Source organism: Asterias amurensis, chromosome 15, assembly GCF_032118995.1.
Source record: "Asterias amurensis chromosome 15, ASM3211899v1".
In the NCBI taxonomy this organism is placed as follows: Eukaryota; Metazoa; Echinodermata; class Asteroidea; order Forcipulatida; family Asteriidae; genus Asterias; species Asterias amurensis.
Genome location: NC_092662.1, coordinates 2,167,227 through 2,193,893, shown reverse-complemented (window position 1 = coordinate 2,193,893; position 26,667 = coordinate 2,167,227). Strand labels below are relative to the sequence as shown.

Below are 26,667 nucleotides of genomic sequence, written 5' to 3'. Positions count from 1 at the left end.
CATCATTTTTAGGTCACATAAACAAATTTTTCATTTACATAGAATTTGGTAAACCTCAAAACTGGATGGACGGCATGTGAGGAAAAAAAAAATAATAATAAATATATACACAAACTTTGAACAATATTTTCATGTGAATGGAATGTACTTAAGGACGGAATTTCAAATTTTCATCTTGTTGAAAATCAAATTTTATAGAATATTAATTTTGGTTTTTACCCAAATTTTATAGACAACGTAATACCCCTTGATATTTAGTGTCGACAGATCATCACCAAGGCCAAAGCCAAAAATACTTGAGGCTTACTTAACATTAGTTTATACATGAAAATCTTACTGCTTTTTTTGCAAAAAATTGTTTATCATCCAAAAAATTCTAATGAAAATTTCAAATAAAATACTCTTTTAAAAATGTAACCTGTAAAATGCTTTTCATGAAAAAGGTAATTCTTTATTATACTTTGTTTACTACATTTATTCCTTGCTCAGAAGATGTGATAGGTTACCAACTTCACTTCCACATAGTCCTTATGGAGCTTACAATGCAGCTGGTACCCTGACCCACACAACCCTCCACACAAATGCAAAATGGTGCCTGTTTTTCACTCCTCCAAACACAGTAACTTATTGCTTCAAATATTTACAAATTCTACAATATTTAAGATGGAAATCGAAGGCAGTATCCATGCCTTCTTCTTTTAATACAAATCTTTGACTTTCTGGACGGATTTCTGCCAGCTTTCAAGCCATCTTGACTCTGCTGTTAACTGCTCATCCCTCTGTTGGTCAATCTCAGCCAGGTTCTTGTCAAATGCTGTCAAGTATTCCTGCAGGAAGAAAAGGTAAGAATGGAATCTGAATTTCACATTTAGGTTTATCAATAAAAAAGATTCGGGACAAGATACCAAATCTGACAACCATGTTGGTCATAAGTGTGAGAAAGTGTGCCTCGTATTTGGCAATCTTTCTTAACATTTCTAGAATTTTGTTTTCCACAAAGCCAACCACCTTTTCATTTGTTATGAAACAAACTAGTATCTAATTTAATTAAATAAAAACAAATCTTTTTTAACGTGGAGTGCAAAAGTGTTGGCAGGATTCGGGAATCTTTCCAAATTGGAAAAAAAATGCAGCATGATCACCATTTCCTACAGTACAGGTACATGTGTTGTACAACAACATCTGGTGTATTTATGAGGGTTTGGGCAAAATTCCCTGGTGGCGTCAACATTTGTATCGCATTCACAAAACGTATGAACCCAAGCTTCAGAAGTCTGAAATCAGATTAATCCGAACTTCTCATTCGGGTAAATGTCATGGACCTCTCTAGCAAGTGATAAAACATTTCAAGGCAACTTCAATAAATCGTGCAAGTGATAAAAACAACTTAATTAAGTGCCGCTAAATAAGACTAGGAATTGGCAAATACTTTCATAAAAGCCCTTTGGGATTAACCAAACTGACCCAAAATGACCCAAAACGACCTTTTTTACAGTTTTCAGGATGTTGACAAATCAGTAGTGTCATTTCCGACTACTTTTTTAAAAGGCATTTTTATTAAACTACCGCAAATTCTATAAGAAGTTTATATGATACTTAAAAATGGAATGACACGCAAGTCATCAAGGTATTTCTTGATTTGAAAGAATAGATACATGGTAAATCACACCCAAACACTAATAAAAAAGAACCCTTCAAATTTAAGTTCCTATTTCCCGAACTGCTTTCCCAAAAGGGACCATAAACTTTTCTCGATCAAACAAGCATCAAACCCGACAGTTTTCAACATGACCTCAGAAACCCGCCTTAAGGAACCGAGTAATATTTTACGTTTTGAATATGAAAAAGAAAAGAAAAGGGCAGCCGTTGCAGGTAAACGCACTAAAATTGAGATGCAAATAGCACCCAGGGCTTTCCCCGCGGACCTGTCCAGCGTCTGACGCTAGGGTCCCAGTCTTTCAGGGCTTATCATGGGACGACATTTGTAACCCGGAATCATTCCCATGGTAACCGGCCGGCCCAGGGAACCAGGCAGGTGACTAAACACCTTAGGCTGTGTCAATTTACCTCGGGTAATCGTCTGTGATGAAATGTGGACGAGTTCACGGTTTGCACTAGATTCGTTTTTTTCCTTTTTATTTGACAAAAAATTCCAGTGCCATAAATACCTGGGCCCAGTTTCTTAGAACTGCCTCAGCAGAATATATTAATGAACAATTTTCTGCTAAGCATAAATCTGCAGGATACCAGGATACTAAATGTTAAAATGTATTTTGCCTGGAACCTTAATATGGTAAGCTTAATGTATGTTGCCATACTTCTAATTCTAATTCTAGCTCTAATTCATTCAAGATGTTTCAATTTGTTGGACAAGATTCAAGAGAATTTGTTCAAACATTGTGTGTCACATGCATCCCTCTGGGTAAATTTCAGCATTTCAGCTACTGCTTTCAGCTAAAAAATTGTAGCCAAGGGGAACATTTTCAGACGAAACTCTTTTCGACCTAATTTGCTAGAAATTTGACGGACATTTACTGCAACCGTGTAAAATTACTTGACCACATTCTCCACTGACACTTCACAGACCAAGAAATAACAAACTAGTCCGGTGGTTTGGGGGGAAAAGTCTAGGGGAGTACGGGGGTAAAAGTTCAGTAGACCACACAACCTCCTTCGATAGAGTGGGGGAGGGGGTATCCACAAAGGGTGGTAATTGTTTGTTGATAAAAGGCTGGCAATGTTATAAGACACAACAGCTGTCTTCGTGTAAAAGGCTGTCTTCGTATAGAAGGCGTAGGGGTCTCAAGAAACTGGGTCAGGAAATAACACACAAGGCAGGCAGGCAGTGGTGGGTGATAACTAGAGTTGTGTTTCAGCGCAATTGTAATCTGTGTTTAGTGACGTTTAGAGTGGATGAATAATTGTTGTTTGTCTTGAAGTTTCGTAATGTTATCAGCGCAGAACTTTTGGAGTATTTAGTGGGTTAAGAAGTGGCTCGATCGACCAGAAAGGTCAAGGGCTTCTGGCGGCTGACCCTTTGCCTTTGAGTTGGAGGGGAGACACCAGTGGGTCCCAGAGGAGCTTTGTTCCCCACGAAGTGGCGATCCCAGAAGGGCAAAGTAATATTGTCACCAAAGTTTGTAAGATTTGAACTGAAAGCCTCTCAGGTGTCTTGCTTCAAAGAATTGTACACAGAACACAATTTTTCATCACCCAAACTTGAATCCTCGATTCCGATCGGTGGGCACTGGGCAATATCAGCCTCAAGTCAACAAACGGTTCCTGTGTGAACTTGGCCCCCTGTCTTAGCTCTACATTTATGCACACAGGAAGATGTCAGAAAACAGAATAAATCTAGGCTAATTGGGATGTTTGTAATTAGTGTGCAATGACTAACATTTTTTTTTCGAGGAGGAGAAAAGGCTAATGACTCCGGTACAAGGACAGTAGTAAAGTACCTTTCCCTAAAAAACCGCCTCCCCCGCCCCCTCCCCCACCCAATCACGACCCACCACATCTGTTTCAGATTAATCTGCAATGATACAGTTTTGATATTGCGAGGATATTGGAGTTAACCTTAAAGGGGGTTAGACTAATCCGTTTCTTGGCCCTCTGGAGGCCCTGATAGCTCGGCAGCTGCCATGGTTTCTTCCTCTTTCTTAAAACCCCCTGTGCTTAATCCCCCCTCAGTTTGGACCCCTCCTTTATCTGCGAGGGCCAATCAGGCTGAAGACATTGACCTGAGGCCCACCATAAGGTGTCTTTCCTTATGGGATTTGACATTCTGCACGACTCTCCCCATAGGCTGTGAACATCATTGGCAATCAGCCAGACATTCAGAACATCTCAGCAGCCGATTTCACAAAATGCTAAAATCCTATCTCCGAGTTATGAGTAACTCATTCTAATTTGGGATGGGTTCAATGCATCCTAACTTCTTAGATACGGGAAAAAGCAAACTTGCATACCAATGCATGTCGTCTCGGCTCTCTTAAATTTGAATGCCATCTCACTATTTTCTGAGAAGTGTCTGGCTTTGGAGTAGGGCATCAAACTATGAGTGATAATTTTTTACGTTTTGTACAAAATTTGCCACACTGTTGGGAGCATCCTAGTGCCATGGATCAGGTCTCATAAAAAAAAACATTTGCCAGAAGCCTAGAGTGGGGAAAGAAAATATGCAGAAAAGTATCGAAGGTGACATGTTTTGGTAGCCGTTTCCCCGTGGACATTGTCCCAACACTGATAAAAGTAATGAATGAACAATGAACAGTACCCAGACTTGGGCAGTCTGTTTTCAACAGGAAAATCTCAGTTCCTCTCTGCGCTGTCCTGTTCATTCACATTTGCTTTTACAAGGCGGTGCCTCTGCTTAAAGGAACGGTACGTACAGTCAGACAGTTTCCTCCTTACTTTCTGTGTTTACAAGACACAGCCCCAGTGTTCTGCAGTGCACAAGTACGTGGATTCCTTCTAAAAATTAACGTACCAAGTCAAAGTTCATTCTTGTTACAACGCCACTGTTAAAAAACCAGTCCTAAAGCCTAAAAGTGTCCTTCATCAATATGCTTTACTATAGTTGCTTCTCTTAAAGAAGGGGTATAAACGGGTACCTGCCTGGGTAGAGGAATACATTGTGTATGAAAAAGCCATTGGAGCACTATGGCAGCTCAGGCTGTATACTCTCCAGGGAGCCGAGAAAGGGATTTCATTGCCCAGTGAACAGGGCACTAACGTAAAGCCCATTGATAAGTTATTGTGAAGTGCTATATAAGAACGATGTAAAACTTCTGTTTGTCTCACCTTGTACACTTGATCTCTTGAATCCACTAGTGCCTGGTGAGCCAATGTAGTCTTCCCCGTCGTTATGGCGGCTGAGAGCTGCGGTTTTGCCGGCCGGTTCTTACCGGTCAGCTGATCGACTGGTACTCCGACCCACTGGCGACTACCTCGTTTTATGAGAGGAATGTATTCGTTGTCCTCAAGGGGTAGGCCGGCTTTCTTGCGTCGCATGAGGGCGCTTGTCTTCAGACGCTTTGGATCGACACCTTTTAAAGGAAACAATATTAGAATCTTTGTAAATTGGACAAATCAAAATTTGAACAACATTCAGGCAATTTATATGAGCTGTATGAACTGTTCATTAAAAAACATATAAATCTTGACCAAGATAAAAGTAACTTTATTGATGTAATCATTTAGTAAAAATAAATGTTGTAAATTGTACTTACGACCAATTTCTACTTCATCAACAGTCAACAAGGAGTCAAACATCAAGAGTAGTTTCTCTGATGCAGAGGCAAGCTCCTGAACAAAGTCTGTCCCCAGATTCTTTGCCGATTCCTACAAAATAAATTCACGACAAATATTCCACAACTGACTAAAAATGTGGCATGTCTTGGCCGAGCAAAGAAGAACAATGGACTCAAGCTCTGGTGTTTCTGATCTGCAGAGGGTGGGTTCGAGTCCCAGGTCGTGACACTTGTGTCTTTAGGCAAGACATTTAATCATTATTGCTTCGTCCTTCAGATGGGATATAAAGCCGTAGGTCCTGTGTATTGTGTAATGACATGTAAAGTACCCAGCCGTCGATTTCACCAAACTCTTCCTAACTTAGGAATCATCTTAGGACTTAGGACGGGTTCAGTTCCGTATCCAAGTACGTAGGACGCATTGAACCCATCCTAAGTTAGGACGGGTTGCTCGTCCTAACTCGAGATAGGACTAATCCTAGCGTTTCATGAAATCGGCCGCTGTGCACTTATCATAAAGACAAGGATTGGCACCCGTTGTCCTAGTCTGATTGGCAGCAATATTGCGCCACAGCACCTTGTAAACCATAACATGGTGCTGCGTAAAGAAGTAGGTCTCATACTTCAAAAACCTAGCTCCACTTTGCAGGAAAAAATACTGAGTGCTTTGATGCGCCCATTTGGTGTGATTAAGTGCTGTATTAAGGCCCGGTCCCACTGCAGCGATAACGAGAACGATAACGACGCAAAGAGAACGCAGTCCATTGGTTGAATGAGCGTGTGCGTATTCTGAGCACTTCAACAAATAGAATGCGTTCTCTTTGCGTCTTGATCGATATCGTAATCGTTATCCCTGCTGTGTGACTCAGCCTTAAGAACCCAGTATTAAAGTAGATTGATCACAATGAATGATCATATTTTGCTGAATTACATTTCATGTATAAACTAGAGTCGTCATTTCTTTTTAGATAAGTGCTTTAAACTCTTACCTTGAGATTTTGGGAGTTAGTCTCCACGCCGATCATGTAGTCTTTCTTACGAGTCTCCTCACTGTCACACAATGACTGTAGCTGATTGCGGTTGTGTGGATGGCCTAGAGTTGGGCGTAGAAGCGTCTTGTGCTCAGACTAATAAACAAAACCAAAAAAACAAGTTTAGTTTTGGTATAAAATAAAAATAAAAATGCTTGGACAACTGTTTGGTGTTACCTTTTCTTTGTTTTGTTTCTTTGTAAAATAATAAATTTTCTCCTTTTTTAGACTAAATTGGAAACAGAGAACTAGAATTCCTTTCTCGATGCATTCTTACCCGTTCCTTGTCCCATCTCGCAAGGTTATTTGTGAAGTCTTCAGAAACCTCGTATAGTGACGTCTTGGATATTGTCAGATGTTTGTCTAAGATTTCTCGGATCACCAGCGGAGGCACTCTGCCATTCAGGATCTCGAGTCGCTCAAGTTGCTCACGGAATTCTGGTGTAGAAAGAAAGTTTTATAAAGAAGTTGTTACATTGGCCATTATTGGTAGGGTTATAAAGATTCTGACTGGTACCCCAAACATAGATATTGAATAATAGGGAGACTGCCAACACTAGGGCTCAGTTGGTAGAGCTATGGAGGTCGTTGGTTCAAGTCTCACTCCAGTCAATTTGTCTTTTGTTCAAACCAACATTGTTTAAAATCTACCCAGTCAGTTTCCCTTGTGGATTAAAAAAAAAAAATAATGGAATTTGTCAGCAAAATTTTTCCAACAGTACCGGCATCAACTTTGGAGATCTATGCTTCTTTTTGTTTCAAATCAATCTTTGGGAATTTAATCAAAACAAAATTTAGAACAGCAAAAAAAAAACAACGCAATTCTGAAACTGAAATACTTACCTTGAAGACATTGATTGTGATATTCATCAGCCTGAACGAAATACGATTGTAGCTTAGCAACAACAACATCAGCGCACTGCTCAAACGACTCATGTATAGCATGGGGTCTCGTAGGTGGCCTTAGACCCTTCTGACGATAGTAAAGCTAAACAAATATTTTGGGGAAAAAATAAAATTTATCAAATTTATGGAAAAGATTTACAGAAGGGACCTACACTTTAAATTATTGTTTTAGTATCTACTGTTTCCCAAACTCTCCAAACTTGATGACAGCCGAGATAAATCATGATTTTAACTGCAGTTTGATAAATTTGTGACAGTATCTTACATATTTGGCTCATAATTATATGTTTGTTTGTCTGTTTGCTTGTTTTAGTTTTTTTTAAACAAACTTTGTGCTAGTCAAAAGGTCAAATCCAATGGCATTTTGATTGAATATCATCAAATTCAGGAATGAACTAAAACCTCAGTGAACAAAAATGCACAGATCATTAATTTGAAAAGTGACGCCATCGAAGTTTCAGGTTTTTGAATCGAACGTGAAGGGTAAACACAGTGGCATTTTACACTATTTTAACGCAAGGTTAAAAACATCTATATGTATCTTTTCCCTTTTTTTCAGGCTCCTCCCTATTGAAAAATGAGTTTATCACAAAACTAAGTTTGACCTTGGAGCTCCTACTTAAATTCTAAAAAGCAAACCCAACCCACAGCTTCAGCGACTATTAAGTGGAGTGCACTCTTCTTTTACAAAATAATGACCCCAAATAACCCCATAACCTGTTCCCAATTAGTCATGTTTCTTTAAATACACAAATCCAGCATGGCCTAAATTTAAAATCTTGAGCACTTCCCAAGTCCAAATCCTAAATGATCCCCTTTGAAATTATCCCACGCAAGTATTTTCCGCGTGTTACATAAAAAGGCCTAATAGTCACTTCCACGTCTTGTTAAGTTTTGAAATACCGTGATAGATTTGTGTGATTATAAGTTTACAGTCAATTGTTGGTTCAAAGTGTGTTATGATCGGGCCACGTCAATAAAAAATGTAGGTGTCTATCTTAACTTTCAAAATTTTATCTGATTTTCTCTCTCTATTCAACAATCTTTTGAACTTTAAGGAAAACTCTTTGGTTTCCTAACGCAACGACTCTCATGTGAGAACCACAGTTTGGCAAACAATATTGCCAACCAAATGTACAAACATATTGTATAGGATTTTTGTTTTGATTAAGTAATAATAATAACTAGTTCTTATAGTGTATTTTTACAATATCAGCTCATTAGTGCCCTGGTGATTGGGCCAACAACATTCAAGTGAACTTTCTCAGCTCCATGCATTGTCCTTAACTTTGTTTTTAACAACCAAAATTACATTGTAGCTCATTCGTTGCGTTTTTATTGTTTAGGGTTTCAGATACAGTTTTCTCGATAAGGTTCCTTTTTGAGGGGAAATATTGTACAGAAAAAGTATAAACTTCATAATAACAGGCATTATAGATCCACTCTTACCAGCGCTTTATAAGAAAAAATAGAGGCACTAACAATGATAAAAGACAGTTGGTCCAGGAAAGTTTTTAAACCATTCTTGAAAACTTCCAGTGACTATGCGGAATGAGTTTGATAAGGGAGGGAGTTCCAAAAGTGCGGGGCATGTGCGTGAACCTTCACCAATGTTTTGAATTGAAATGGCCTATTTGGTGACAATTGGTTATTATGACTACGGACTACTGAGGTTGACTTACATCAGCTGTTGTGAGCAGACCATCCAAGGCGTCTTGTAGGATCCGCCTAATAAGGGCCAGGAAGTGCCTGGTTAGGGAAAGAAACAAAAAAAGGACATACTGGGTTCAGTCCAATCAATATTCATTACCCAACAAGAAGGTTATTACTTCATTCATGTTATCTATTTTGGTTCTACAAATATACACCAGTGTGTTTAAACTGTGTATTCGGTACTTTCCCGAGTACTGTAAAAGAAAAAATCACAGGCATATTACTCGAGCGGGATTCGAACCCACAACCTTTGCAACTCTAGAGCAGTGGCTTACCAAAATAATAGACTTCTGAGATTGCCCGGTAGCTAGAGACAGTTCAAATCCTATGTTTTGGCAGCGGGCAAAGCAAAAATATGCAACAGTAATAGATGTTAAATTACTTCATTCATGTTGCAAACTGCTTACCAACTGGACAGACCAATGGTATAAATGCAAAAAGTTGTTTATAGCCTGACGTTTCGATCCTAGTGGAGTTTTGTTTTTTACGCTAAAAATAAATATTGGTGACACTTCGTTTACAGCTGGCCTACCATCCGTCAACCATGTTTGTCTTGTTCATTGGGGTCAATAGCAACGTTACACAAAACACAGAACATACGGCTTCACGTCCCATCCGAAGGACAGAGCGATTATGGTCACTAGTGCAAAGACTTGGACCTGAACTTCACACCCTGACAACACCAGAATTTGATTCAGGTGCGCCAGACCACTGGGCCCTGCCAAACTTGTATGTACAAGAGAGTATTTGAAGATATAAAACTTACGTTTCTCGTTCAGGCTTCTCACCAAAAATATAGTATTTCTGATCGAACTTCAGATTGGTGTTCTTGTTTCGCTGAACTCTGAAAGCAATAATTATGGAAATCATTGTAAAAAAAAACAGGAATATGACACAATACTCGAATTCAGAGGAAATCAGTTGACTAAGTTCCTTGGCAACTTTACTGGTCAAAGACTTTTGACCAATCTACCTGTTCAACTCCGTCAATAAACTTTAGTTCTTGTCGTCAAGAAAAATTGTTTGTGCTCAGTATTTCTAAACTTCATTTTGTTGTCTCCTTCCTAATTTGAGAAAATAAATTCCTTCATTTTTGAGAGTAGTCTCTCCAAACCCCTCAAAAAAGATGGTTTAGTTGATTTTTGTTGTTGATTGTTTGTGTATATTTATTTTTTATAATGAGTAGGGTAGATGGCCTTAGCTTTCGATCCAAACTGGACCTTCTTCAGAGGCATAAAACAAGCACAAACAAATACATTTCCATTTATAGAAAAAAGAGGGGAAAGGGAATCAGGTGAGGATCCAGAAAAAAAACATTATTTTTTCAAATTTATATATACTTTTTTTCTTTGGAGGAGTGGTAAAAACGTTTTGGTCAAAACGGAGAAATCACATCCCTCCCACACTCACCCTGACGCTATCCTCCGCGGATTCCCACTGTCCATAGTCTGCGATATCTTCCTGGGTTTCATTCTCTCTTTGTCCTGCACTGCCTTGACCTGAAGGGCTCTGCCAAGACTCCTACTTTTAGCATCCTCTGCCTGTATGGTGGACTGTGTACCCGGGGGTCTCCCCACCCCAGGGGTAAGGGGTACGTCACCTAGTGTGTCACCGTCCCCGGTCATTTTCACTTTCATCTTTTGAGATCTGCAGATTTTAATAATTGGTGACATTGATTACATGGGACTTGAGGATTGCATGGTGAATCAATTTGGTTTGGGGTAACACCATGTGTGTATCTACTTGCCAGGTAGAGTTTGTTCTTAGAAAACCGTCTTGCTTTATATTTGGTTTGCGGTAACACCATGTGTGTATCTACTTGCCAGGTAGAGTTTGTTCTTAGAAAACTGTCTTGCTTTATATTTGGTTTGCGGTAACACCATGTGTGTATCTACTTGCCAGGTAGAGTTTGTTCTTAGAAAAATGTCTTGCTTAATATTTGGTTTGCGGTAACACCATGTGTGTATCTACTTCCCAGGTAGAGTTTGTTCTTTAGAGAACTGTCTTGCTTTTTGTTCCACTAAAGGGGAGATGATTTTCGGAATTCTTGAGATTTCTCCGTTCTGAAAAGAACTGTCCTGCTTTTTAACTACTACCCGGGCGGAAGGTATAGAAAATCGGCTGGGACTACTACTTTTGCTCAAGTGGGTTGAGGAGGCTTCTCATTGTTATCTGCACTTAATTGGTCTCAACGTTTGGGCTAGCTTGCTCTAATCATCGCGGTAGTAGAACATAAATATAAAATTTGTTTCAAGAACTTATATTTTCAGGCGTTGAATATTTTTACCCAGTTGTAACTTGACCTGTACTTTGGTTTTTCTTTGACTGTTTACTTGTTTATGCTTCTGTTTGTATCTGTGATAAACGTTTTATTACTATTATTATTATTGTAAATGGTGTTGCTAGGAGTGCGTTTTGGCGACCCCAATCAAAAACTGTTTTTGTTGTTGGTCGTTGGTTCTGCTGTTCAGACTGAACGACAACCAAGTTGTGAGCTCGGTTACCGTTTTGGTTGTGACGTCAGAAACAGTTTTGGTTGGGGTCGCCAAAACACACTCTATGTCAGTGATGTGAGCTGGCTCTAACAACAATGTGTACACATCTACTATTCTTTGAGTAATGCATTGATAAGCCCATAGTCAGGGGAGTCGGGTTTAAGCAGGAGTTGTGTGATTTAAAAACAGCTTTAACCAAGAACAGTATTTTTGTTTTCAGTCTCATCTGCAAGGCCTACGTAAATTACACTTAAGACTTCATTTCCCTTGCAGGCATTTTTCCAGCTCCACTTTCCATGAGTAGTAACTGCACCAGCTGGCAACTGTGTTCTTTTTAAAAGACCCAGTGGAAAGAAAAACCTGTTTAAAACATGGAGGAAATTGCTCGGCTCCTTATGTGACAGCCCTTAATTTCTTTAGCCCCAAACCATGAGTGGCCATTTTACCTTGTGACGGGGAGAGCACAATCAAGCAGACAAAGTAATGAAGTTTTTATTTATTTTCGGGAGACTCACGTCAGAATGTTCTTTATGAGTGAAACGGCTGAATCTTCAATTTGCGGCTTGGCAGACTTCAGCGTTGTCAGGGTAACCAATGTCGTCAGGGCCGTTGTCCCCTGAGCTGTCTGTTGTGTTTGTGGTTTATCATCTCCACTGAAGGCCACCTTTGCGCTCTGGAACGGGAGACCAGATTTCTTGGTAGGCGAGTCCAGCAAGATGGCCGGCTGGCGTAGACAGTTGACATATTTGCTCCGGTCGTCAAACGCCTGGAAGATCGCCTTTAAGCTCTCTAGGAGCTGCAGAGGTGTGATTTGCTGAGTGGTATTACAAAAAAAGGAAATTTCACTCATGGGTAGACTACAAATGGCTTTAATATGATTTTGTGATAATGGGTTTAACGTCAAAGTGAAGTGGTCGGTTACACCCATGTTAAATTTCCAAAGTCAGTGTCCGTCCCAGTTTCTTAATCTGCCGCCCATGACCAACAGAATTAAGGGCCAGGGGCGTCAAGGGTCCCTGGGAAGTTTAAGCCTACGGGTAGGCTAGACGACCGACTGACCAGAGCCCAATTTTATGGCTGTGCCTATCGCTGAATTCTGTGCTTGCAATCACCATTTTTTGCATACAGAGCAAGCACTGAATTTCTACACTATCTGTGTGAGCGAAGAATGCCTCTTAGAATACTGTGGAGTCTGCACGATCACAAGCAAAAATTCCATGCTAACCTGTGAAATCATAAGCGCAGAATTCCCAAGCCCAAGGCTTTATTAACTGCTCATTCATAAAGTTGAATGACCAATGTGATTCACTGTAAACATAACTACTCACTTAAAAGGACGTGTTTTCGTTACAAAACTCAAAATTTCTTTAATGGAGCTTTCCCATAATAACGACCACGCAGACTTTCTCAAAGACTAACAGATTTTCACACCAAAATTTATAAATTTGACTGACCTCTTTATCTAAGTTGGGTTTCTCGCACGCATCTACCCTCTTCTCCAGTACGTTGAGATGATGCATGAGACGCTGTGCCTGGCCGTTACTCTCCGCGACCTCTGTTTTGACCTTGACCTGGGTGTTGGTCAACCACCGGGTCAACTTCTCAATAAAGGTCAGATCAAAGAGATGATGCTTGAATCTAAAACGTGGAAAGAAACAAGGAGGGAAACAGGACATTGGAGTTGAATCCGGATTTTTTTGCAACAACAAATTTAAACGGTTATGACTGGATGACAGGTATGCACACACACTGCTTTTGGACATACGACCAAAAATTTGCTGAACCTGCTTTTGTATATACACTTAAAAAAAATATTAAAAAGTGTCAACACCCCTGGACTTTCCATTGTTCAGTTTGAATTCAGTTAGTCAAATGGCGAGCGTATTTGCTAAGAAAAGGTGCGTTCGTTTAGCTTCCCTGGATCGACCCCAGTCTCCCCCCGGTGCGTTTGAATAGCTTTGACGTCATTCCAGGGGCTCACCCGGGTCAACCCCCAGTGCCCTGCTTGTGGAGTGGGTCACTTTGGGGCTGACCCCAGGTGCATGACGTCACTACGAGAGCTCTTGTTAGAGGGCTCACCCGAGTGAGCACCGTAGGGTAGACCCAGGGAAGCTAATCAAACGCACGCATTGATTGTTCCAAAGGTCATGGAGCAGCTGCATAAAAATAAAAACCTTTGGAAGATGGAAAGTATCTGGTTTGAGGATTTGTCAGGCATAACAAGACAATAAAAGGTTCCAAAGGTTCCAAGCCTACAGAGCAGTTGTCTAAAGCTGTTATAGAGAGTAAGCACGGCAGACACAGACATCAACTGAGCTGTGCATTCTGCAAGCTCTACTGCTATGATTTAACCCACTACTTTCCCAACGTACCTGTCCTCGAACTTATTAGCGATGTCCAATGCCTGTTCTAGTCTCCGAGCTTCCATGCCTTCCAAGTCGGCCATGACGAAGCCTTCAGCCGAGTCAATCTTAATGGCCAACTTCTCCAGTTTCTTCTTGTAGGAATCTACTTCCTCCGGGGAGAAGTTGCCCCCATCAGAAAACAGTCTGCAGGGAAGAAAATAAATAACAATAGCTTTTATTGTCTTCATAAACTCTGTAACAAATATTGTTATCTCTATGAACCTTTTTGAAAATGGTGTATCAATGAAAGGTGTGCAGTATGATATATGCATGTCACAGTTCACAATCAACCCTCCTACTGTCTGACCACTGGTTTTGAATAATAGATGAACTTTGCTAGCCTGCAATATGATATCATGTGATGAGTGTGTCTCACAGTTCACAGTTAACCCTCCTACTGTCTGACCACTGATGTTGAATGGTAACCTGCAATATGATGTCATTTTGTGAATGCCTCTACACAGTACACAGGCAACCCTCCTACTGTCAGACCATTCAAGCCAATCCACTGTTATTTTGAATGATAGACAAACTATGCCAGCCGTGATAGTTATGATATAGGGGTGAATGCACATAATACATGTAAAGAGTTAGTTCTGCACGGTTTTAATGCGCCATCTTACACAACTAATGAAGTTATGTTTTCAACCACTGGTCAATTTACTGAAAAGTTTTACTTACTTGAAGGATTTGATGAATCTGGCATTGGACTCTCTCAACATCTGTAATGTGTCGTCCAGATATTGTCTGAACTGCCTCAGTGAGGTACGGATCACATCCATGTGCGTCTCAACTTTGGTGCTTACTTGGTTGGATAGGGCTACCAGACTATAAAAATAGAAATGAAACAATGTATAAATGGAATGCAATATTGACATTACTGGCCCAATTTCATAGAGCTGCGATTTTGTGCATACTGTACTTTTTCCATTTCATAGCACTTTTAACTGCCATAAGCACATGAAAAAGGCATGCTAACCTTGCAGTGCTTACTGCACAAATTTAATAAAGCCACAGTACACACCCATGGTGAACGCTCCAGCTGGCCGCCTAATCTGTGAAATACGCTGACACTTAAAGCAAATTGTCCTGATTCAATCAACATTTACGGACTTACGTTGCCGATTTGCTCGCGTTGACAAAAACCTCTTCCAAGGCGTCAATCTCGTCGCGGAACTTCTCTGCCAGTCGGTTATGCTCGTGCTGCATCTCAACAAAACGCGATTTGACATCATTGAGGGCGCCGTTGATGCCCTTGGAATGGCGCGACACACGTTCCTGGTGGAGGACTAACTCGGCTGCTCGTACATGATGGATATCGAGTTCGGCTCGCTTAGAGCGCGGTCCGTGCAAGTGAAGGCGCAAGTCCAGCTCACTGTTCAGTTCTTCGATCTAGTCCAAAAAATGAAAACGGAATTGAACCATGTTAATATGTACCCCGAGTCAGGAATACTCCAGGCTCGAAAATAACACTGTATCGGGCCAGTAAACTTATGACCGTACAAGTCCGAAAGTCTAGTGTTTTTGAATAATATCGACTCATTGCTAACGTACCTTAGCGGCAACCACATTATTTGCTCTCTCAACAGCCTCCACTGACCACGCCTCCAGATGGTTCAAGAATTCCATACGCATTCTAAAAGAAAACAAACAACAACAAAATAAATAAAATATCTGGCTTCGGACTGGCACTCCTGAACACAGATATTGACTAATAGGGAGACTGCCAATATAGGGCTGGATAGCTCAGTTGGTAGAGTGCGGTACGTTAATCCGAAGGTTGTTGCTTCAAGTCCCGCTCAAGTCAATCTTTCTTTGTACAAACCCAAAGTGTTTAAAGACTTTCCCAGTCAGAATTTAGCAAGATACCAGTCACAAATTGTACATGTGACATGGTAGTTTGCCTGGTAACCTTATTCTAGTAAACAAAATTTGGTTGTGCTTAGCTACTGGTTCTGCTTACAACAGCTCTATGAATTGGGGCCATATCTTTAGTTCTGGATACTTAATCGGAAAAAAATGCCAACTTTCAAATATTTCTAACACTCACACTCTCCGAAGTTCTCCAAACAATTCGTGGGGAATCAGAACATTCGTGGAGTACTTCACGACGGCCTCTGGTTCCACTCCGCTCTCGGTGATGAATGTCGTGTCGGGACCCTTCCCAGAATCCTCCTCTGATATCCCATGCTCCCCAGCGATGGTCAGAACGTAGAAGGTAGTCCCCTTATTGGTTGCTAGGACCTCTTTGACTGCCGTGGGAACGGGGCTCTGGCTAAACGATGAGTCGCCAGGGTAACTCTGAAAATGAAATTAAATCATAAATTTTAAAACTGCATGTTTTATTTCAAAATAAATTTTTCTGATAATGAAAAGTTTAGCCATGATACTTAAAACATGACAAAAACATGGCAGAGTACAAGGGCTGACCATGGTACAGGCTTGTGTGGAATCTTTTTCATGCTGTAACATCAATTTTACTTATTTTTTTGTTAGCGCACGGTGATAGGGGCATCGGTTTTAAAAGGAAAAAAAACACTGGTTATTGGCATAACGCTAACATTACAGAGCAAAAATGTACATTCAAGAATATTTTGAATCACTCTTAACAAGGTGCACTTATTAAGATTTTTCCCCCTCTTAAAGCAGGAAATACAACAATTTTTTTGATAAACCCAAAAATGAAATGTGTACCAGTGACAAGAGTGTAATCTTAATGTAAATTTGGCATGTAATCTGCTTCTGCTTAATGTTTTGTGATAAGCAAGTTTTTTCTGCTTACAGGCTTCATGAAACTGGGCCCCAAGTGGTAACGTATGGCAAATCTTTCTGCTGAAGTGAAGAAAAAAATGTGCCCTGCATCTCTATGAAATTTGCCCCAAAATACAAAAAGATTTAAATTTGGAAGAATGTGAAAAGCTCAAGTGAAAGTGATGCAAAGGACGCAATGACAATATTCTTACCCTCTTGAAGGCTTTCCTCCATTTGATCTTAGACTGACTAATGCTGATCTGTAGGTAGCAGGAATGAAGGATGCGGTGCAAGGAGATGAAAGTGATGAGAGGAAAGTTCAAGTAGATGAGTGAAAAGAAAACAGGGTACAAATACACAAGGGTGATGGATAACGGGGTACGGGTGGGGTTTTGATAGCGTTGGTGAAGATTGGGGGGGGGGGGGAGTTGATAGAGTGAAGGACAATCGTTTGTTTTCGTTTGTCACAATGATGATTTAGAGGAAAATGCAACCAGCTGAGAATTCAAAAGAAAAGGTGGGGATTGATGAAAAGGTAAGGACGAAACATGGCGGTTTGATGACCGGTACAAATATTCATGGCTCTGTTTACCATAAGCAAAGAATCAGCGCTTGCGGAAGCCAGGGCTTCTGCGCTAACATCAAGCGTATTTCAGGTTAGCAGGGAATCTTTGCTTGTGCACATGCTTACTCCAGACTACTAGGCATTCTTTGCTTACACAGCTAGCATAGACAAATTCAGCGCATGCACAGTAAGCGAAGAATGGTGATCATAAGCGCAGAAATCGGGGGTAAGAAGAGCCAAGAAATTGGGCCCAGGCAAATTGGGTCAATAGCCAGGGAGGAGATTTTAAATGAATTTAGGCAGAATAAGGAGAATAATCAGGAAGGTGCAGGGGGTGATTTCAAACAAACGGAGGACAAACTTTTAACTGGATAGAGCTTTGCTGAAAGTTTGATAGAACCCAACCTCCCCATTGATCTTACCGTCACAGACTTTGATGATGAAACTCTACTCTCTGGAGGCAGGGCTAGATCGGCAACGGGAGTCACGCCCCTTGGCGTCTTCTTCTTATGGTTTTTCTTGCCTCTCGCTTTGGCTTCCTCACTCATCTCCTGCTCAATCTGATGCAACCGTTCCTAAAATCCACAAAAATGTATAAAATAGATGTTACTTTTGCTTCGGGGATAAGGAATTTAACTTGTTTCTACGCTTGCGCTGATGTGTATTAAGCACTGTATAAATACATATTTGGTTTGCGGTAACACTATTGGTATCTACTTGCCAGGTAAAATTTGTTCTCAGAGAACTGTCTTTCTTTATTCAACTACTGCACTGTATACTCGGTACTTTCCTAAGTTCTGTGAAAAAAAACCACAGGCAAGTCACTCAGGTGGGATTCAAACCCCAACCCACGACCTTTGCATTGCTAGAATAGATGTATTACCACTAGACCACTGAGCTAGTCCGGTGGCTAGAGGTTGTGCAACTCTAGCAATGTAAAGTTCATAGGTTCGAATCCCACACGAGTGATTTGCCTGTGGATTTTGTTCACAGGACTTGGGAAAGTATACAGTGCTTAACACAAATTGGTGTAAGGGTAAAAAAAAATTTAAACATTTTATTTGTTTCAATACACGATCTGATATCAAGCTTGCAACACCAGAGGTTCTCAGCCTGATTGGAGGACAAAAACCTCAATTGTTCAAATGAACTTTTTGTTTCCAAATACCATTCTTACCGTGGGATGCAGTCTGTCTACTTCGTAGAACATACAGACAGACATATCATAGCGCTGTAATTCTTCCTTCACCATGTCAGGATAGTCTCTGACAATCCGCATCTGATCTTTGTGGAATCTCTCATAACTGTATAAAAACAAAAATAGTAATTACATAAGTAGGGTTTGAAACTATGCCAGGTAGGAGTATAATCAGATAAGGTTTACGATAGCGCCATGTGTAAATCTCTTTTGAGTATTGTTGGTTCGGAGAAGAACCGGTGGTTGACAACTCAACGTTTCGATCAGTATGCTCAGATCATCTTCAGATTTCATAGAGCTGCCATGCACAAAAATTGGCCGAGCATGAAATTTCTTCTTTGATAAAAACAGGATTACCAATCAAATTTCTATTCGTTGCATATTGCTTGTTACTGGTATTCAGCTGTTGTTTGCTGTTGAGTATCACATTGAAATTTGGTTGGTAGTCCTGTTTTTATAAAGGAAGACATTTCACGCTTAGCAAATTTGTGTGCTTAGCAGCTCTATGAAATTGGGCCCTGATCATCTTTCTCATTCACATCCACAATCTTTACCCCTTGCAAATTGATTATAGTGTCTCATTCAAGGACGCAAGTGTCTGGACCGGGATTTGAACCCACACCCTGGTGACTCAGAGTTTGATGTTCTAGACCACTCGACCGCAATGTGATACAATATATAGCATTTTTGTTTATGCTTCTGACGAAAGGCCGGTTTGGATTGAAAGCAAGGCCATCTCCCCTACTAGCATTCAAAGCAAAGCAATATAAATTTAGGTTTAAATCCATTCATGTGGATGTTTGAGGGCGCTCTACACATGAAGCAGTCAGAGCAACGCTTGAAGGGTTTATAAACAAACACTTTGGTGTGTACCTTGATTTGATCTTGTCCAGCATGAGGAGAGCTTTCTGCAATCGATCTTCCAACGTTTCTTCACTACTTTCTTGTCTAAGCCGGTCCATGATAATGTCCAAGTTAGCTTCCATATCCTGCAGAGAAAAATTCACAAATTGTAATCAAGTCACCGAGTGCCATAGCCAAGCTGCTTAGTGGCTTATAGGTTATTGTCTAGTTCCTACAAAACATCAATGAAATGATACAATAGCTGTTGAAAAGTATATGGATTTTTAGGCATTTGCATGGTGAGCTCAATGGTTAATTGCGATAACACCATGTGTATATCTACTTGCTGGGTAGATAAGGTGCTTTTGAGAACTGGGCCCAATTTCATGGCTCTGCTTACCGCCGAATTCTGCGCTTACGATCGCGATTCCCTGCTTACGTGCAAGCGCCGAATTTCTGCGCTAGCCTTGTAAGCGTAGAATGCCTAGATACGTGAAGTACGCACGCGCAGAAGCCCAAATTCGTTGCTAACCCGTGAAATATGCTTGCCGTAAGCAGAGAATTCCCTGCTTCCGTAAGCGCTGATTCTGTGCTTACGGTAAGCAGAGCCATGAAATTGGGCCCTTGTCTCATCTTGATACCTGGGACCAATGTCATGAAGCTGTTAAGCAGAAAATACTGCTTCATGTAAGCAAAAACTGAGTGAGGCACCAGTTAGATCAACCTTATGGAATTTTGGCTAGTTTCTGTTAAGCAAGATTTTCTGTGCTAAGCAAGTTGCATGCTTACAGGCTTTACGAAATTGTGCCCTGTAAACCTGTACAAATATTAAAACGTCCCTCTAACCTGGTTTTGGTTGTCATGATCATGTCGACAATCTTCCAGTCTTTCTTGGAGTTCTCGTTCCTTCTTGGCTAACCCAATCTCATGGACATCCCAGAGGTGGGCTGCCCCCTGAGCAAATTTGAACAGCGAGCGCAGCTGCTGACCGTGGTGCTCCGCTAACTGCTCCAAAGATTTCTGTGGATTACAAAAATTACTTTCAATAAATAACAGTTATTGACGACAGAGTCAGAGGGATGTGCGTAAAATGTAGATTTCTGTGGACTCATTTCTATTAAAGGAACACGTTGCCTTGGATGATACGCATGCTTAAATCCTTAGACTTTGAAGGGGGTAACCCTGTTTCAGCCCCAGGAGTAGGTGGCAATGTGCCTCTTGTTTGACTTCAGCATTCAGGGGTCAAAGCAAGGAGTCTTACAGACTTCTTACTCGGATATGTCATTTCGTTTGGAGGTAGAGGGGTGGGATTGTACTTACATCTATCGTCTCCAGAGTATTCTCAAAGATTCTTTGTTGGTTGCCGACCTGAGGCAAGAAGTTCTCCTCTATCACTTCCTGAACCTTCTCCTCATTGGACACTCCCGCCTCAAGAAGCTCCTCCTGCACCAAGAAATATAATATAAGTGGATGGTTAGACAGGTGCCCAAATTCATCGCTTTGCTTACCGCCAAAATCTGCCCTTGGCAGATCACCAATCTTCTCTTACTGTGTAAGCGCAGAGTTTTCTGAACTGGATGTGTTAGAATGCCAAGTACTGTGGAGAATGCACGCACAAAAATTGGGCCAAAATGTACTTGAAAGCAAAGCTCTAAATTGTTTCATTTTTGACCATGATGAAGAACCCGATAGCTCAGTTAAAAATTTCCCTTGTTCAGAAGATCATCTTAACAATAATGAAAATAACTTTCGGTATGTTTTCTTACCCTGTACTTGTCCACTTGGTCCAGACAATCCTGGCATACTCTCTCATACTCCTTGTGTAGCTTTCCGAGGTACTTGATGTGTAGTTGCTCAAGGTGTTGGCAAGCAGTGGTCAGCTGTTTATTCCACTGGTACACAGCAGTCTTGGTTGAACCTGGTGGCTTCATATCCCTGAAGGAAAATCAGAAGCACAAGAAAGTTTATAAATAAATTTGAGAAGAGAAAAAATTATACTTATTTTTAAAAGTTGACAAGAAGAACTTTTTTATTGTCATTTTGAAATGAAAATCAGAAGCACAAAAAAGTTACAAATAAATTTGAGAAGAGAAAACAAAACTTATTTTTAAAAGTTGACAAGAAGTAACTTTTTATTGTCATTTTGAAATGTAGCATGATGTTGCTGAGCCGTCTAGCACTTAAATACAAGTTCTAATATGTGTTTAATCCATGTTGGTTTGAATATTGGTTGTGACACTTGTGTTCTTGGATAAAACACTTAACTATAACTACTGCTCATCACCCACAGCCCAATTTCATGGCTCTGCTAACCGTAAGCAAAGAGTTTGCGCTTAGGTAAGAAGCGAATTCCACGCTTACTTCAAGCGTATTTTACACGTAAGCAGGGAATGTTTGCTTGTCCGCATGCATACTCAACGCTTTCAGGTATTCTAGTCTTACACAGCGAGCACAGAAATTCAGCACTTGCACAGACGGTAAGCGGGAATGGTGATCATACATGGCCTCAGCCAAAGCTGGAAATGAGTAGCCATACTGGTGGGGGCCTTACTTTTAAGGCATGAGACTTAAAAACTTACCTGAGGGAGTCAAGTAGATCCAGTCTTGTATTATTGAAGATCATCTGCTCTGCCTTCAGGTCTTCTAAGAGAAAACCAATCCGCGGTGGGTTCTTCACCTCCTCACTTTGCATAAACAACCTGTCCACCAAATCATACAGCAACAATCGTGTTTCAATCCCAGTTTTGTTTTGTTTTCATTTTTTGTTATTATTAAATAAATAAAATTAAAAAAATAACAAAAAACATTATCCAGGCAGTCAAAATAAGACAAACTGTTTTGTGGTGCAAGCAAATCAGGCAGTTAAAGATACAGAGAGTTAACATGACTTGTGGTTGAACTAAGAAAAACTGACCAGAGCAGGATTTGAACCAACGACCTCCGGATTAACATGCTGGTGCTCTACCAACTAAGCTATTACCACTATGTTGGCTGTCACCCTATTTTGCATCGTAAATGAAGTGCCATTTTAAGTCAGATTATTTCAGATTATTATCAACTTTGTAGTTTTCTTGCCCAACTGGCGCTTTTTACAAACAGGAGACTGTGGCAACAAAGTCCATAGTACACAAGCCACTTGTGTGATGTGTCTCAACTACACATGGATGATGCGCTCGATATCAGAAAAACAAAAGTACTCACGTGAATTTGTCAATGGCGACGTCCGTGTTGAGTCTCTTCCAATCGGAGACCCTAGTCTCCCAGATACGATGATGATTCTTATCTCGCTCCACATCCGTCTTCATCAACCTCGTAAACAGGTCTGCGTACGCTCGTCGGTTGTTCAAGATCGTCTGGTTGATGACTTGACCCTCCTTGCTGATCAGACGTTGGACGTCCGGGGGCATAAAGAAGGCAATCTTCTCTATGTTTTTTGCATAGGATTTTAAGACGTCTCGAATCTGAACAAAAATGAAATAAATGATGGGAGTTCTTCAAAACAAGAATTGTTTTCAAACTAAAAGAGATTCTAATTTGTAGAACTTACATTAATAATATTCGAACCATCATTGGTTGCTAGTGCATAAAGGACTTGCCTGTGGCTCTGATCTGATTCCCCCGCTAAAGCCATATGTGAGCAGAGTTGTGCATAAGTTCTCTCCTATGTCCCATGGATTTTTTCCTTCCTCCAGCAAATCAAACAATTTCTCTCTATGGCTGCGCTGTGTGATCATAGGTCAATGTGGCTTGCTGCAAAAGCGCCCTTGCGTAGTTGCTTCTTGAACACGTTGTACCCAGGTCCTTCCCAATTCAGCTTCTCAGCTTTGAGTAAGGATGATTAGCCCCTCCCAAATTATTACAACTAGTATCATCTTACCCTTTGTAGTCTTTGACACTCGAATCCATCCAGTGTTTTGTCGAGCTCCACAATCCATTCCCTCCTGCTGATGGATTGAGTACCGATCAGACTCCAGAGTTCATTCAACTCATCCAAACTGTAATCCCTCAGATCCTGGGTGGGAACAAATTTATGAGCAAACAAACATTGTAAAGTGTTGCAGATTTAATCAACCGAATACTACCTCCTAAATGTGTTTTTTTCCTTGTATGTTTGGTTTGCAGTCAGGCCTAAAATTTTATCTTTGAGAGGGCAAGGCCGTTTTCATTTTGCAAAGGGCACTTTTTAAGGGGCACCAAGGCAAAGACCAGGGGCAACAGATGCCATGGCCTCTGTGTAATTCAGGCCTGTGCGGTAACACCATGTGAATATCTACTTGCTGGGTAGATTGTGTTCTCTTACGAACTTTTCTTCCTATTTATACTACTGCCGCGGTGTAGACTTTTAAAATTTGGGAGACTTCTCAGATGTATAAAGACTTGTCCCGGTTATTAACTACTACCTGGGCGGCAGGTAGCAAATCGGTCTGGACCACTACTTTCGCTTAGTGGAATGAGGGGACCTGTTGTTAACCTCATTCCCTTTTCAACCTAAATGATTCACTTTCTTGAAGACGATTTCTTTATACTTACATCGTCATCACCAATTCTTGCGAGCATCTTTTCAATGTCTGCAGGGGAAAAGGAAGCACAGATAAAGAGTATAATATACACAAAACATTGATGAAAGATCACTGCTGAGGTTTCTTTATTTAAAAAAATAGAATACAAACAAAACAAAAATCTTTGTTTTCATTTCATTTTTCTAACCTTTATCGTTTTCCTGTAGTTGCTGAATGAGTGTGTCTCCAGCACCAGTAATCCTTGGCTCAAGATCCTGTCAATAAAAGGTAAATCAAAATTTAATAATTCTTCGATAATATACACTTTAAATAGAAGACATTTTATTTGACCCTGTCAACATACATTTTACTTCAGCTCATCAGCACAAAATAATATGTTCCACAACTGCCAGGGCAGAATTTCATAAAGCTGTTCAACAGAAAATTCTTGGCTAAGCGCGAAATGACAGTGGTACTAGTCGCAGCAATGGTAACTGTATAGCGTTTTGTTTGTTTCAATAAGTGGGTGTGTTTTACAATGAATTTATGGGGTCATTAAAACTTAGTTGTTGAGCATTCTGCCTGGGCAGTCAGCAGCCCTACTAGTTTGTACATAATCCAATTAAGTACTGTTTGGAAAAGGAATTACATTAAGATAACAGGTGTGAGTTGCTAAAGGAGAAGGATGTATTATTCTGGCCTCTTTCTTCAATGGAGCTTTCCCATATTGTGCTTACATTGGCAATGACAGTCAGATCTTGATGGAGATCTTCCACGGCAGCTTCATGTCTTAACCGTCTACTCTCAGCTATCCTCTCAATGATATCAGATCCAGTCTTCTCAGCTTCTGCAGTAATAAACAAATTTGATGTGAAAGAGTTGCTCTTCATTTGCATAACATACTTCCAAGTGATCATCCTTTTAATTTATCTCAAGCTCTTAAGATGAACCAAATTGACTAGTACAGATGCTGTACATGCAGGCCTGGAATTTTATTTGAGAGAGGGCAGGGCAATTTCATTCAGGAAAGGGCACTTCTATTCAGAAAATCTTAAAAGTTTAAGGCATCAGGTTGGCCAAGTTGTCAACACAACACACATAAACAGGTATACTAGTGAAACAAATCATTTGTGTGGAAATGGGTCCGGATATCTATGGAAAAAGGAGAAGGCAAAGAGAACAAAATTAATAGTAATTTTCTTCTTCGATGTCCAGACCATTGGTTTGAAGGTCTCGACAAACAGTCTCCTGGCACTTACCTACAGAATCAGCTAACCCCCTGACCTCCCTGGCTGCAACAACAGAAACAGGCTCAGTAGCTGCAGCTTTCTGCTCCTCCTTTCCCCTTCTGCAATAAAAGAAAAACTCAGACATTTCAGAATAAACATTGCTTTTACAAATTTCTGCTGAGCGAAAATGGGTAAGATACCAGTCCCAAGTTGTACAAAGTGACATGGTTATTTGACTGATAACCTAAATCTGCTAAGCATATTTTTGTGTGTACTTTATTTTATTAATTCAGGCCCAGATAAGATGACAACTGGAAAAGTTTCCGTATGGCGCCACCACTTTTTCATTTGAAATAAAATAATAAAGTATCTAATTTACCTGATTGATATATCCCTTTTTGTAAAAATGAGTGAAAAAGTGGTGGCGCCATACGGAAAGTTATCCAGACAATTTGTGAGGTAAACTTTAAAATCATTGAAACAATTTCTTACTTAAGTAATACTGGGTTCTCTGTCTGGTGATCATTAGGCATGCTCTCGATCCATTCAATCTGTCTATCTGTCAGTAGGCTCTCCCCCATTGATGTACGACCTTCTCGGACCAGTGGGATAGATGCTGTCTTTAATTCCATTGTCTTGAGATCACTCTTTGTTTTCTCCAAGGTGTTGACCAGTTGCACCTACAACAAACAAGATAACAAGCAGTTTTCATCAACTTTTGATAGGGCCTTAATTAGTGTAAAAACACTAACAACATGACAATAAAAACAATCATTCTCTGTATTCAGCAATTATTATTATAAACACATTCATACAACTTTATCATTCTAGTTTTGCCTATTTTAGTGTATTTATGATAACCTTATTTTGCTCACTTTGTTTTGTTTTTCAGATTCAATTTAAACAAAACTGCAAAATATTGTTTGTTTATTTTTTCTTTTTAAAAACTTAATTGGCATAACAAAACATATCAAATTATGGCCTTAATTTAAGCTACATACAGGTGTTGTGTGTTATGTTGTTGTTGTGGGTTTTTTTTTAGGGGAGTGTCAGTGTTTTACTTGTTGAAAGAAAGTTTAAGTTGCCTCATGAAATTTTTTGACTTTCGGTTTTTTTTCCCAGGAATTATCAATTGAAAATGCAAGATTTCCTATGCTTAGCACTCACCTCAGCATCAAATAATTGTCGATAAATCTTGCCTGATGGCACAACCCTCACTGGCCTTGTCTGAGTTTCCGCCATCGTTAAAAGTTCTCTGGAACAATTCCCCGAGAAAACAACAATTTTTACCGGAGTTTGTTTATGAATGCACCGCTGCTGCAGACACACATGCCATTACATTACACATGATTGTGACAATTGGGTTGAAGAAGTTTGCCGATCTTTCCAGCTCTGTAAAAGCGATCAGAAGATTCAAATCACACCAAAACTGAAACCTATTCAATAACAGACTTCCAGTTAATATTCTCGTAATAGAATTTCAAACAAATATCCAGACGATTTTCAGAAAATCGTCAATAAATAGAGACATTTCAGTGCTTCTCGCAGTCACAGTTCCTTGGCAACTATATACACAGAGCATGCGCAGTACGTCGATAGAATCAAGGGGAGTTTGTGTGCAGAGTCGATTTGTTTGAAGCAGACGAAACGTTGTCCCCTTTATGATTTTTAGTTTTTCACAGTAAACTTAATTGAAAAGTGTATTTTTTACATTAATATTATTGTTTAAAACAAAAATAAACATAAACACCAAATTAATTATTCAAATCAGTGGTACGGT

General features: G+C 40.1%; 1 protein-coding gene across 2 annotated transcripts; it reads right to left on the bottom strand.

The window, feature by feature from the left end:
• LOC139947891 (coiled-coil domain-containing protein 180-like) lies at positions 1–26,464 on the bottom strand. Of its 2 annotated transcripts, XM_071945732.1 has the most exons (32): positions 26,055–26,464; positions 25,380–25,567; positions 24,918–25,006; positions 24,396–24,505; positions 23,867–23,933; positions 23,690–23,727; positions 23,037–23,171; positions 22,361–22,620; positions 21,739–21,858; positions 20,926–21,094; positions 20,480–20,602; positions 20,006–20,179; positions 19,190–19,305; positions 18,296–18,422; positions 17,541–17,693; positions 16,766–16,813; positions 15,853–16,103; positions 15,357–15,438; positions 14,920–15,194; positions 14,484–14,630; positions 13,770–13,946; positions 12,852–13,035; positions 11,913–12,211; positions 10,313–10,549; positions 9,669–9,746; positions 8,872–8,938; positions 7,127–7,271; positions 6,561–6,721; positions 6,242–6,379; positions 5,232–5,343; positions 4,804–5,048; positions 1–827 (listed from the first exon to the last, which is right to left on the bottom strand). In XM_071945732.1, exons 1-32 carry the CDS (start codon positions 26,127–26,129, stop codon positions 699–701), a joined length of 4,719 nt encoding a protein of 1,572 aa, XP_071801833.1. In that variant the 5' UTR covers positions 26,130–26,464; the 3' UTR covers positions 1–698. The 2 variants fall into 2 exon arrangements, with proteins under 2 accessions (XP_071801833.1, XP_071801834.1); XM_071945733.1 differs by lacking the exon at positions 16,766–16,813.
• Positions 26,465–26,667: the final 203 nt, after the last annotated feature.

Excerpts from the sequence above, each read along its gene's own strand:
- LOC139947891 (XM_071945732.1), bottom strand. The coding sequence starts at position 26,129 with ATGGCGGAAACTCAGACAAGGCCAGTGAGGGTTGTGCCATCAGGCAAG. Across the intron at positions 16,814-17,540 it reads CATCATCAAAGTCTGTGACG|ATCAGCATTAGTCAGTCTAA; the intron begins GTAAGATCAATG and ends TGCTACCTACAG. Across the intron at positions 14,631-14,919 it reads AACGCGAGCAAATCGGCAAC|TCTGGTAGCCCTATCCAACC; the intron begins GTAAGTCCGTAA and ends CTATTTTTATAG.